The 14,583-nt window shown below is 45.8% G+C and overlaps 1 protein-coding gene across 1 annotated transcript in view; it reads right to left on the bottom strand.

Annotated features, from left to right (window-relative positions):
* Positions 1–14,583, bottom strand: part of PAPPA (pappalysin 1) — a 236,698-nt gene that overhangs the window by 42,158 nt on the left and 179,957 nt on the right. The window contains exons 14-15 of the mRNA XM_070596239.1: positions 10,889–11,057; positions 8,520–8,703 (exon numbers count right to left, since the gene is read on the bottom strand). Coding sequence (XP_070452340.1) covers positions 8,520–8,703; positions 10,889–11,057 — 353 coding nt within the window. The remainder of the gene's footprint in view (positions 1–8,519; positions 8,704–10,888; positions 11,058–14,583) is intronic.

The following is a 14,583-nucleotide window of genomic DNA, read 5'->3' as shown; positions in this document are numbered from 1 at the left end:
TGGACATCCAAGCCCAGAGCTGAAAGGACTTGCCTCCTAACAATGGAAGTGTAAACTCCTATCAGAATCTACTCTGAGCTCTGATTTCAATGAGCTGTGTGACTCCTCTCTGAGCCCTGTGCCCCTGTCTTCCTCCTCGCCCTGCTTGTGCATGGAAGGGACAGCATTGTGGTATCCAGAGGTCTGACTTTCTTTTCAGGCCCCAGTGCTCAGTGAGGCTTTGCCAAAGCAGCTGAGAGAGCAGCACTCCCCGGCAGCCCGTGCCAGCTCCAGCAGACGTGCTGATTGCCATCGGGAAGCTGGCCTGATGGGGAACATCACAAATAAAAGTAAAACACGGAGAGTTGGGCTCTTCACTGCCAGGTCGCATATTTTCGACGCACAGCCTGCCCCAAACCTCCCCAAGACAATTAGAGATGGGCCCAGAACATGGGTTTCTCAACCAAACTCTCTTCCTCCCGGTTATTATTGAGTGGTGTTGACAACCAGGGCAGGAAGCAAGCGGGAGGGTTCCGGATTTGGAGGCTGGAAGGTCTGATGTGAAGGTTGGAGGGGTGAAGTGACAGGGACGAGACTGACATTTACTACATACTGAGTGCTTTATGACACGTGATCTCATTTATTCTCACGACAGTGCTCTTAGTGTGACAATTCCCTTTTGGAAATAGAGACTCAGAGAGGGAAGTCAGTTGACCAAGGGCTCATAGTTAGTAAAAGGCAGAACGGAAGTTTGAAACCCATTTTGTCTAACTGCAAAGATGGTTGTTGTTTTTAATGGGATGTTGGCTACGTGTGCTCAGCAGAGCCCTTATTGTCTCTTCTGAGAAATCCAAACGGGAGAGGCAGACCCCAACGCTCCTGTCTATAGAAAGAACACAACTGCTCCTGCTTTTCACAGGGATGAGGAGACAAAATGAAACATTTATGAGAAGTGTCCAGAAAAGCACTGGCAAATTCCTTATTTGCTTCTTCTCTTCCTCCCTCTCGCTCTCCCTTCCTCCTAACCTTTTGCCTTCATTAGCAGATCTGAAACGGGCAGATGAGTTGCACAGAAGCCTTCATTCATTCAACAAGCATCCAGTTAGTGCTTACCATGTGCCAGCTACTCTCTTGTATGATGGAACGAAGCAGTGAATGACAACAACAAAAACACACACACACAAAACAAAAACCTCAAACTCTGCCCTCTTGGAATTTATATTCTAGTGGAATAGCGAGGAATACAATGAATTATATTAAGAAGTAAACTATTTAGTATGCTAGGAGGCGGTGAGTCCTACAGAGAGAAATATAGCAGAAGGAAGGAAGAGAGAGTACTGTACAGTTCTGTGGCTTCCTCTGCTTCTCCTCCCCACTCATTGTCTTCTTTCTCCTCCTGTGTCAGTGAAGTTCATCTGGTGAGCACAAGAAAATCTAGTGTCTGTAAACACCACAGAGGATCCCACGCTGATAAACTGTGACACTGCAAACTACAGATATTTCTCCATCAAGTCAAAGGAGCTGAGGCTACGGAAGGATGATTCATTTGGCGTCCACAGAAGCAGAGAAGCTTCCAGAACACCAGAGACTACAAAGTACTTTTTGCACTGCCTTTGTGATGAGGGCAGTATTTTGGGGTGCCCAGACACAGCGAAAGCTTAAGGGGAAGGGGCTTTATAAAACATATGGGGAACACATCCTGTCTAAACCCCCTAGGAAGGATGAAATATCTGTGGAAAAAGAGTCAGGACTGAAAAGTACATCATATCAGCTATGCAAATCGTAAATTGTGAAGTGAAAGTCATGGTTCTTTTGTGGCAAGATAGCATAAAAATTGCAAAATGTTAATCAAGAGAGAAATGCAAACTAGAAATGTAAACTCTAGGGAAAGGGTAAATAGGAATTAGCCATGTGCCACAATCAAGAGAAGAACCGCACTAAAGCAGGAACTGGTGATTCAGGACCATGGACATGCCCTCACCCCACAACAGACAAAATGCAGGAGATGCAGACTCTGAACTGTGCAGAATCAGTGTTTCCATGCCCTAGCTGTAGCCACTACCCTGCATCCACCACGTGGCTTTCAAGGCAGTATGGTATGACACATGCTTTCCATGTCCTGCCCTCATCCTCTTGGCACTGGCCTCTATACTCCGAAGGATGCTTACTGCACCTGCAACCCTGCAGGAGACCTTTTGCTCTGGTCACGGATGCACACTCTGCCTGCATGCAGGGCGAGCGCACAGAACTGAGGAGTCGATGCCCCTAGAAGAAGCACTCAACCATGATGGAGATGTCAGATTAACATGTCTGTTTCCAGAGTTGCAATAACTCTGAGGAATATTCTGCCCTGTCTCCCATAGTGCCCCAGAAGAACTGAGCTGTGGTTGCCCACAGCAGTAACTGGCTTTAGAACGGACCCTTGATGCCTCTGTCACTCTCACGCCTCCCCTTCTCATTCCTCTACCTGTGTTTCCTGAGGGAACATGACTCAGGACAGGACGTGAAGAGCTTCCGAGCCTGGAGTTCCTGGCCGAGGGTAAGAGTGCTGAAGTCAGAGACTGGGTTCCAAAAAGTTCTGGGACTCTGAGCTTTCATTTGTTCATCTTTTAAAGTGAAGAAAGTAAACTTGCTCAGCCTGTCCACACACGTGCCAAAGGAAATTTCAATCTTGAATGAGTATTAAAATAACTATAGGGGCTGGCATGATGGCATAGTCGTTAAGTTCGTGTGCTCCACTTGGGCAGCCTGGGGTTAATGGGTTCAGATCCCAGGCGAGGACCTAACACACCACTCACCAAGCCACACTGCGGCAGCATGCCACATACAAAATAGAGGAAGATTGGCACAGATGTTAGCTCAACACCAGTCTTCCTCAAGCAAAAAGAGGAAGATTGGCAACAGATGTTAGCTCAGGGCCAATCTTCCTCACTAAATATAAATAAATAAATAAGGAATAACTACAAACACTGTCGAAAGAGGTGTGCCTATTTTTTAATTTTAGTTAAAAGATTACCCAGAAGATGAAATCTCTTGGGAGTGCCTTTACGATTGAAATTCATTCATTCACTCATCAAGCAGAGGACAAGGAGGGAAACGCCAGGAGACCTGAGGTCTGGTTTTCTTAGAACCTCATATGTGGTGTTGACATTGCCTGCATCCTAAGGCCAGGGGCTTGTTCATTCTTTATCCTCAGAACCCAGCTTAGTGCAAAGCACATAGTAGGCCCTCAATATCCAATTGTTAAATGTATGAAGTATTATGAATCCACATATGACCCTGAACAAGTCACCTAATTTCTCTGGCCCTAAACCAAAGCCATCTTTGAGGCCCTGTCCAGCTCTAACATTTTAGGATGTGAAATGATATCGGCCACTATATTGTTTTGAGAAAACTAAAACGCAGCCAGTTGAACTGGAACAAGACAAGCAAACACTTGGGAGGCTGCATTAGCCAAAGGTTAGTACTGGTGGAATTGGGAAGAGATTCACTCTCATTGCTCTTGGTAAGAAATCGACCTTAACAGAAGTTACAGAGGAAGAAGGACAAGGAGCGCAAACAGAAAAGAGGCCTCTGTACAAGGTCCTGGGCCAGCTGGGGCAGGAAATGGGGACAGAAAGGATTTCAGGATGGTTGTTTTCTCAAAAATAGCCAACTGGAACTTCACCCAGCACTGAGGCTAGAGAAAGTCAGAGAGAGAAGCGGAGGCAGAAGAAATGGTGGCATCAAAAGAAGGATGCAATCCTCTGCCAATGTTAGTCCTGAAAGCACATTTCCAGGCTCCTGGGATCCCAAGGAGTTAGAGAAAAAATATGAGCTGGGCTTGGCAGTCCCAGAAAGTATGTCATTTGCTCAGTAAAATTGAGTTCTCACAGCTCCATCCTGGGTGAATCAGATTACATTTTGATTGTTTATTTGTCCAAGTTTTTCCCTAAATATCTGATAGGAATTCTACCCATAGCTGTCTATAATTGAGTCCATGAGGTAGGCCTAGGAAGAATTATTGGAGCCATCTCCTTGATCTCCCTAGTAACCCAATTCATCATTGACCCCATTTTGTAGGTGAGAAAAGAGATTCCCTAAAAGGAAAGTAAGTTGTTCAAACTAGAGCTGAGGCTCATTCTGGGTCTGTCTAACTCCTAAGTGCTCTCTTGACCCCTGACAGAGCTTTAACCCATGAGCACAGCCAAAGAGGAATTGCTGTCTAGAGAAAATCTCATGGAATCAGGAATTTGGGCAAGTGAAGTGTCCTGAAATCAAGAATTGTTCATACAATATTATTTCACCATCTCCACCCCCTCCCCACTGTCCAGAATGGACACCTCACCTCGCAATTTCTTTACCAAGGGACTCCATTTATCATTCTGAATGTTAGACACAAAGGAAAGATAATGTTCTAAGATGCAGTCACAGTCAGGGATAATTGATGGAGAACTTCCTAAGAAGAGGAAGAAAGGGGTCTGGAATGTTGGACTCCTGCCATGCAGGAGGGGCCGTGGAATGCAAATGGCAGATGCAAGTTAGATTATTTCCCCAGATTGGTGGGAATAGCATGCCAAGCAAGGGGGCACCATTTCTAGGGTCAGGACCCCTGCCTTCTAGCCCGTGTTAGTGGTAATTCGTAAGTGTCCTTGTGTAAATGTCTTCCTCTCTTGGGCCTCAGTTTCCTCATTGCAAAATGAAATGATTAACCTTGATGACCCCTAGGCTTCTCCCAGCTCTGGCATTCCAGGGTTTGATGGGAGTTCTGGATAGAGGGACAGGCTTTAGAAAAAGCCAAAGGGCTTCTGAGGCAGCAGGTAAGAACCGTGAAGTAAGAATAGGCTTGACTCTTAAAGCTTGAGCAACCATTCAGAGTGGATGAGGGGCTGAAGGAGACTGGAAGAATTATTTAACAGATGAAATTGGTGTTTATTCTATGCTCTTAGCATTGTTCACATCAAAAAGTGGCCTCATAAGCAGCTGTGTGATCTTGGACAAGTCTCTCCTCCACTGTGACCTTCAAGCCCCCAGAAGTAATTTGAGTAGTGGTTTATCATCAGCACCCAGTAGTGGTTCGGACCCAATGATATCCTAGACCGTGGTATCTCCAAAACACTAGGGTGAAAAGATGAAGAAAGCGCATTTTCCTAGGAGTTGTATGAGAATTCCTCTTAGGGAGCTGACTGCTTTTGTGGGGAAGATGCCTTGACAAGACCCTTGGGGTAAAGCTGAACCATCCAGAGCCTGGCTATCTGCTTTGAGAGAGATGGAAGGGTCTCTTCCTGAGAGAGGAGAGAGAATGTGGAAGTCCTAGATGGAGGGAGATCATTATAGGACCTGCAAGGAGAAGGTAAGCGGTGAGGCAAAAAGCTAAGAGCAGGTAAGACGCTTAATTGTTGGGCACTGTAGGATGTGGCCACTCTCCGTGTCTACCCAGCTCATGTCCCTATCTTCTGTAAAGTCTAAGAAATCAGAAAGTGTGTAATGGTATTGGGTGTCTTCTGGAAACTAGTGAATAGACTGAGCTTTGAAGCTCAGGATAGACAGGAAAGACTGAGATAGAAAAGGCAACAAGAGCCAGAAGTAAAAAGTGGGCCTTTTAAAAACATCTTTATAGGATGAAGGCATGCTTACTTGAGAAACTCCACTCCATAGTCAATATCAAGGGCACCTAACATGGTTGAGTTGAGTTGAGGTTGACTAGGTGATGTAAGTAATGTTGCATTTTTAGCCATTTAATTAAATATTTATGTTTTCGATTTTACAGGGGTTTTTTTGAACTTGAGAGTGTTTTTTCCCCTCATGCATTTTTGTAGGTTCTGTCTGTGCTTGTAGTGCTCATTTGATAAAGGACCTTGGCAGAAGTGACTCTAAGGCTGTGAGTTTGCAGGATATTTTGCACACATCGTGAAGAGGGCTTGGAATTTAAGTGAAAGTCAGGATATTCAAGAAAAATTCACTTGGAATACAAGGGACAAGTGGGCTTGTGGTGCTACCTGCATTACCCCAGGCTTCCAGAGGCTACACTTGACTACTTGTCCTGGATGGTGGCTGCTCATCCAAGGACGCTAACCCCTGGGTCCCAGGAGGAGCATGGAGGTGGAGCAGGTCTCCACAGCTCCCAGAATTAAGGCCTCCATGGGACAAAGAGGTCAGGGCTAGGAGGACAGCCACTGCATAAGTCCTCACAAGAGTGCCCCTTGGAGAAGATGAGTATTTACTAGGCATTTTCTTTGGCTCTGGCATTTTATACATGCCACCTCTTTAAATCCTCAACCTGACCCTTCAATGTGGGCACTCCTGCACCTACTTTACAAATGAGCGTATTGAGGCTCAGAGACGTGAAATTGCTCTCCTAACATCAAACAGTTGGGACAGAGCCAGAAGTGGAACTCCAGTCTGTCTGTTTCTAAAGCTAGTGCTCTTTTTTCTTAAATCATGCTACAGGGAAAGGAAAAATGAAGGGAAGAAGGTAGGAAAGGGAAACAAACAAAAAATGGGGGAAAAATTGTTTTGCTCACTTTACCCCCTGACTTCAGATAGGAGACATTAACAAACTCAAGAGAGGTAGCAGGACCTCCTCCCCGTCCTTGCTGCCACCAGATACAAGCAGAAGCATCAGACCTGGAATTTGAGCACCACGTGATGTTGAGAACCACGGTGCATGAAATGCCAGTGGGTCCTAGTGGGTCAATGTAGACATTGGAGAGATGCTTCGCCATATTCTCAAGGGAAGAGCAAAGTTGGGATCAACAACTATCAAAACGGTGATCCTCCTGGGATCTCATCTCCACAATGGGGTCTCCCCCTTCTCCCATAGTCAGCAGAGAAGCAATGGCAGACAAGTCTGAATCACTTTGATTAAGAATTATTATTAGCCACAATGAGGGCTGTAATAATCAATGCTAATTTATACACCTCCTTTTCTCAAGAGCCTCTGATTGAGAACAGAAGCGTGATTTCCTAGTCTGGAGTTGTTAACATACCCCACATCTGGGCAAATAGGGCCAAGTGAAGGGTCCAGATAGCCTGACAGTTGGGGAGGGTGGTGGTTACAATTTCCACTGGTCTCTTCACCTCTCTCCAACCTATATCCTTACATTAGCTCAAAAGAAATGTCTACAGTTTTTTAATTAAAATTTTCCTGGGTTAAAAATGAGGAGAACTAAGGGATGCATCCAGGAATGCTTCCTGCTTTTCTTTTGGGGCAGTTTAGTGAGACTGTGGGTCTTCCATTCATTTCTTAAAAGAAACATTTTCTCAGGTGTGACTTTCATCAATTTATGCAGCCATCCAGTCAATACACTTTATGGAGTCTTACTATGTGCAGGTCCTGGGCCTGCTGACAGCAATGTGAAAAGGGATTAGACACAGCCACTGCCCTCCAGGGACTCAAGTCCAGTATCTTTTGAAGCTCTGTATTCCCTTGAAAATTTGGGGAAACTATTGACTCTCTCCATTCATCAAAATGCCTGAAACTGATGAATATATAATATTGCATCTAAGTTTCAGGGAATTTACAGACCTCCCTCCAAACCACTCACACCTCACAGAAGTGCACTCATTCCCATCCGATAGAATGACGGACCCCAAGGTACGACCCATGCTTGAGAACAGAGCCACAGCTCAGAGTCTTGAGGGAGATAGCATTCTTGAAATCTGATAAGGGGGCAACATTTCCTCTGATAAACCAAACCCAGGAGTGGTTCTTGGCACCTCCAGGAACTGGGTATAACATCAAAATCCAATACTTGACATCCAATTCATCCTGATAATGGTGCTAACTTGCTCAGTGGTTTTGTACAAGGTCTTTCCTTCCTCTCACTGGATGTCAGTTTCCCCATATTTCCAATAATCAGTTATTCCTGATGAGCTCTAAGAGCCATTCTAGTCCTGATATTCTAGGACACCCAAGCCAGCCTCTCACTCATTTCCAAAATTTGGCCTCTTCTCCAGTTTGCCAGACTATGTCTTTCTCACCTTAATACACAGGAGATCCCAGTAAATGCTTCCTGTCCACACCCGCTCCTCTATCAGTTAGCCCTTACTAAGGTGTAGCAGTTGGCTTTGGAGAAAGACAGACCTGGGCCCCAATGTGGATATCACCACTAATAGTGTGGCCTTGGATAAGTTCTTTATACTCTTTGAGGCTTGATTTCCTCCTCTTTGAAAATGGGAATAATAATATTACTTACCTCTCAGGCTTTCTGGGCCATAATCCTATCCAGTGAACTAGTCACATCAGTTCCAAATGTTACTTTCTTATAATCTTCTGTTTCTTCCTTCCTCCCTCTCTCCCTTCCTTCTTCTCTCTTTTCTTTTTCAAGATTTGTAAGATTTTGGAGGAGATTTCATTGTTATACGTACACATACTCTACTTTCTCCTTAGCTGCATAACAGGATAGTTTACGTAAATACAATTGGTGGAAAGAAATCAAGAGAATAGATAAAACCTCTATCCAACCTTTGGTGTTTGAGACCCAGAAGGAGGGCCTGAAAGCAGCCTCTGGCTTCCCACAGAAGAAGCAGGGCAAGCCAAGCCAAAGGGCCCTCGATACCTTTCAACTGTGCTGGGTGACGGCACTGGAAGGAGCATTTGCTGCCAAAGGTGGTACCCTCAAGACAGGAGAAGGAGGCGGCATAGACATGATGCTGGTCCGGGATGCCACAGTCAACTGGCTCACATGCCACCTGCTTATTCCACTTGCCCTCGGCACAGGTCACTGTGACGCTGGGTCCCGTCTGAAAGACAGAGGCAGGCACAGTGAGGAGGCAGACCTAATCTCAATGTAGGGAAACACCCATTGCCACCAGGCCACAGCTCAGAGTCTTGTCCGGGCACTAGGAGACCAATGCTTAGTGTTTACCTTTAGCTCACTTTTAGTGATCCCAACGACTGTTTGAATTAGGTATTTTAGTTTCCATTTTACAGATGCAGAAATTGTGGCACAGAGACATTGTGGTCAGCTCAAAGTTACACAGCTGAAGAGAGGATAAGTGGGAATTGAACTCAAAGGCTATGCTCTTAACTACCATCCGTGGAGTCTCCCAGATCATTATTTCTATTGTATTGATGAGAATCTTGAGACTCAGACCTCTCAGGGACTGATGATTTCTTTCACGAAATAGCCTCTGAAACGTGGCATAACAGTGGGACCCTGGCTGTTGATCTTTGTCTCTTTTCTTGGCTCTGGAGGGGGTTATAGGGAGCCTGTCTTAGAGTGTGGCACAGAGTGGACATCGCCCTGAGGTATCAGAGACCTGGATGTTTGTCCTCTGTCCTATGAGACCATGCGCAAGTCCCTTTCCCTATTTGAGTTGCCCATTGGCACTGAGCCCAAGGATTGCTCTAAGAGCCATTCCCTACTATGAGATTTGATGGTTCAATAGTTGAGAGAGGTAGACATGAAGAAGGACAAGGCTGGGAAAAGTGAAAGTGAAAGTGTCGGCAGAGATTTGAACCTAACTAGAAGATGGCAGAGCTGTGCAAGTGGAAGGGCTAGGCCATGCTACAGAGCCAAGGGAGGCACAGTCATGGGCAGCTCAGAGGCTTCCATTCAAGCAAGAAGTTGCCAAATCCTAGGGGATGCCAAATGTTGATCTGGGATTTTAAAAGCAAAGGACATTTCCCCCATCTTAAGCATAGATCAAAGGGAGTAGAGGTTCTCACTGCCGAAACAGCCTAGTTATTTCCACAGGAGTTCAAACCTGCTGTGTCTGACACACAGAAGTAGGTGTCGAAGACAAGCAATCGAGGGCCCAAGCGCTCCCCAGTGGGACTCTGTTCAAGTCCAGAAGCTCTGTACAAACAGGCGTTCCCAGCAACAAAGAATGTGCCCTGTGTGCTTGCAGCATGATGGTGAAGTCAGCTGGTGGGACCCTGGAAAAGGCTGCATCTAATGACGGCTCTGGAATCCTCAAATCTCAGGGTTTCACTGCCACTTTGCCCCCCTCCCTCATGCCTGCCTGAGACCCCACAGCAACATCTGGCTGAAGGAACATTCTGCCACATCTCAAATCCGCTCACTGCCACTACTCTCACGCAGGACATAGGGGCAGGAAGGGAAGCCCCTTGGTGAGAAAAAGCATGCTACAGACAGAGAATTTTCTTTTTCTGAACTCTCCCAGGTAATGAAGCTGGAGAGGCAAGCAAGGTCCACTGGTGCAAGGCCCTTTTATCTTGGTCAGGAAGTTTGAAGTTTATCTTTAGGGGAACAGGGAGCTGACATGGTCAGATTGTGGTTGATAAAGATCCTTCTGGCTGCCCATTTTAGTGTAGCTCAACATATTTTCCCCTTCTCCCCAACACACATCCCTTTGCCCATCTGTATAGTTCTCAGTTTTCAACTCACTTCCTCCAGGGTGTTTTCCTGGAATCCCCCTGTGCTTCCACAACAGCCTACACTTCCCTTTAGGGTGTTTATCACATGGTGAGGTCATTGCTCATTCACTGTCTGCTCTCCATCACGAGGACCTATGCTCCTTGAGAGGAAGAACTAGGTTTATCTTAGTGACTGTTTTTCTCTAGCACCTAGTACAGCATCTGTTTCCCAATGAAGGGATGTTTTACAGTGAATGAATGAATGAACACCTCATTGACAGAGGGCTCGCCTCTTCCTAAAGCAGCCCATTCAATTGTAGCAGAGTTCTGACTGTGAGGGTTTCATTCCAAAATGATCAGCCCATGGTTTTCCAGATTTGCAACCTACACAAAGACTCTGATACCTGTTGTACGGAATACTACTCTGCCAGTGAACCATTGTCTTAGAAATGATGGACTGATTCATTCAATCAGCACATATTTACTGAGCATCTACTATGTGGCAGCACTGTATTAAGGGCTGGAGATTTAGCAGAGAACATACTTAACACCCTGTCAGCCTTTCCTGGGCTGGAGAAGGGCTCTGAGCCCAGCACCTGTGCACACCTGGCTCTTGATCAGCTCATCATCCCGCTGTATCTGGAGCACGTAGCCTGTCCGGCAGCTCACAGTACACTGGGCACCATGGTAGCGGTCACTGCTGGAGCAGTTGAGAGAAGCATTCTCCACAGCCAGCTCTGGGCAGTCAGTGGCCTCACATGCAAAATGCACACAGCTGAAAAGGAAAGGAAGAGTGGGTGAGAGGGAGTTTTCTTGTAGGACCACTGTACTCCAGCTGGAAGATAAAGGCTAATGGCTTTTTCTCTCCAAATTTCCAGGAGGCCAAGACTGAGGAGAGGAAGAGGTACTGGCTTTGGTGAAGACGATTCTGGAGGCAGTGATCAAACTTTATGATTAAGAGCACAATTTATGGAAACAAACAAACCAGGGTTCAAATCCTGCCACTTGAAAGTTATATATGTTATTAATCTCCAAAGCTTGCAGAACCTCAGCTTTTCCATTTGTGAAATAGGGATCATTATGATTACAGCAAGTATTCACTGAGTTTCTTATCTGCCAGGTACTGAGTTGAATGAAAGCCTCTTCATATTTTATAAAAGTATTCACTTCCAAGGGTCGTCATGAGAATTAAACCAGATAGCTAAGGAAAAGCAGAGAGCAGAATTCCTGGCACACAAAAGCACACAATAAATGGTAGCTAATGGTATAAATAAATTTATGCTCTATTACCTAGAAGCTGTGTAACCCTGAGCAAGGAACATCACCTCTCTGAGCTTCAGTGTACTCTCAAATTTGGCCAACTCATCGGGTCATGAGACTCAACTGAGGTGTTGAATGTAGAAGTCTTTTATAAACTGTAAAGTGATTTATGAATTGTTAGTAAAGTTGTACAGAGATCCTGCCTTGCATCTTGCTGCAGCTGCCGTTCCAATCTCCCTGCCAATGTGAATTCTACCCATTCTTCCAGTCTGAGCTGCATGTAAATGTCTACAGGAAGCTTTACGGGGTCCCCAGGTGAGCTCCCTTGCAGGCTTTCTGCCCTCCTTTCTGTAACACCATTGCCTCATGCTTCATGCATTGAAAGCACAGGTCCTGGGTGTCCACCATGTGCCGGAATATGTGCTAATCCTTAAGGAAATGGAAACAACATAAAACCCCCGTGCTTAGATGATCTTTCCCCTTATAATATCGTTACACAGACACTCAGTAACATTAGTGACTATTCACTGATTGCTTTTATACATGAGCTCACTCCATCCTCAGAACAACCCTATGAGCTAAGTGTTACTCATTTTACAGTTGGAAAAATCGGGACCAGGGAGATCAAGTTACTTGTTGAAGTTCCCACCCAGATGTGTGACTCCAAAGTCCTTGTTGTTAACCTTGCCCCACACCTGGACTAGAACTTCCCTGAGGGTAGAGATAATGCCTGTTTCATCTTGGTATACTTCTCATTGCAATAAAAATGCCTTGCATCTAGTAGACAGCAGGAAACAAATGGCATAGTGTCTCGCAACAGCTCTGAAGCACTCTACAGAGGTTGAGGTGTTGATTCCAAACACTGAAAGCTTCCAGGGGGTAATTTTCTCTACCTTTTGCATCTCTGACTCTGTCTACCCCAACACCTGGCATACAGTGTGCACAAACAGCTAGATTTGCATCCACAGCCGCAAAACTTTCATTTTCCTGTTTTTATTTAGGAGAGAGGGAGCAATTGGTGGCCCAACCAGCTGATGAAGAAATTTCCAATTTTTTTTTCTTGGTGCCAGTCTCAGGATACCCCGCTGAGGGTTTTATAGGAACATGGTTACTCATCCTCACGCTCTCTCCCCTGCGCAAAAGGATGGTGAGAATTAAAGTGGGGAGGGGGAGCTGAGGAGCTAAAAGCCTCCAAAACACATCACCAACAAATTCACTTTTAAAAATCCTTGGAAAAGGGCAAGTTTTTGATTGAGGTCTCAGACCTGCACTGATGTGGGCTCTGCACTCTTCACATACTCCCCCTTCCGAAATGCAGGGCAGGCAGGAATAGGTGACACTTGCTGAGATACTCCCATTCTCTGCCCTCCTCCTTGCTCCTGACAGCCTCGGCTCTGCGCCATGTGGAGACCTCGAAAAGACTGCAGCTGTAGAGTCAACTTAAGGGCTTTGACACCAAACAATGCATCTGTTCGCATTGTGCAAGCACTGGGGGAAAGAGCCACATGGTTCCAATTTAAATAGATTTACTCTGTAAGCTACCAGCTTCCAGGCTGGTCTTTTGACCTATGCCTTGAATTTGGCCATGCTCACTCTGCACTCCCAGGAGGCCCCTGGGCTCCCATCTGATGGCGACCCAGGGAGCTCTGGGAGCCCCTTCAAAAGACAAGGACTCTGGGCTTCTCTGGGGTGTGGGGCCATTGAGGTACACACAGCATTCTCCCCAAACCCCCATTCTTTGCACATTAATGTTCTTCTTTATAGGGAAAGGATACACTGAAAAACTTGATTTCCTAGAATAGAAAGAGCACAGGGTTTGGCAGTGGGGCAAGCTTGGGCTCCAGCCCCAGCTCTGCCATTTATCAGTTGTTTGACCTTGGAGAGTTATATAAAACTCTGAACCTCAGTTTCTCCATCTGTAAAGTGGAAGTAAGGAAATGATTTGTCTCTCAAGATTGTCAACAGGGTGACATGTCAGCCAGTCATTCGTCTATTCAACAGACTTTGCCTGGGGGCCTTGCCGAGTAGCAGACACTGTTCTAAACATCAGCAACACAGAGATTCCTGTCACCTGTATATTTGAGGAGGGAGGACATATGCCAAAGAAAAGTAATAAATGAGCCCATTTCAGAGAGTGATATGCACAGTAAGGGCACTAAAACAAGGTGAAATTATAGAGGGTGACAGAGCAGGACACATGTAGTGAGGGATCCAGTGGAGCCTCCATGAGGAAGGGATATACATCTGAACTAAGACCTGGATGAAATGAAGGGATCAGCCATGCAAAGGTTTGGGGAAGAGGGAAACTCAGGCAGAGGAAGGAACAGGTGCAAAGGTCCAGGACAGGATGGGGACCAGCGTGTTTGCAGAACAGAAAAGCCAACACATGAGAAATGCTTTGGAAACGATGAAACTCCATGAGAAGGTAGTCTCTCTACTCTCGCTCTTTCTACTGTGGAAGGAAAATATTCCCTGGGCACACGGGTTACCTGACCTAAAAGTTCCATGGTCAAGTGAATAGGGTAGTGTTGATTGGAGAGACCAATCAGCTCTCTTTATTGCAGGACTTCTCAGAACCTTGAGCATTCTAAAGCACACTATGGATTTCCAGAAGGGGCCAAGGTGCGTATCATTTTCCAAACTCTGACAACCTTTTTTCTTTGGACATTTCTTAAGACTAGTGTCCTCCAGAACAGACTTTGGGGAGTGAGGCATGTCTGCTTTATGAGCACATCTGTCTGCACCTGGCTTACAGGCTTGAAAACAGGAAGAAAGGAGGAAAGGAGGTAATATGTGCCAAGCACTGGCCACTGCGTTTTACCTCCATCATTTTATTTGCATTATAGTGGTAACTCCTTGAGGTACTATTATGACTCCTATTTTCAAGAAGAGGAGACTGAAGCTAAGGGAGTTTCAGTCACTCGCCCAAAGGCACTCAGCATGAACAGAATTCCAATGCAGCTCTGTCGGTCCCCTAAGTCCCTGCTCTTCTCTTTGCCTTCCTGTTAGTTGGAAAGGCCTGTGTGAACACATTGTCCAGA

This window comes from Equus przewalskii, chromosome 26, assembly GCF_037783145.1.
Source record: "Equus przewalskii isolate Varuska chromosome 26, EquPr2, whole genome shotgun sequence".
Lineage (NCBI taxonomy): Eukaryota > Metazoa > Chordata > Mammalia > Perissodactyla > Equidae > Equus > Equus przewalskii.
The sequence above is the reverse complement of the archived record's forward strand: the minus strand, read 5'-3'. Positions and strand labels throughout refer to the sequence as shown.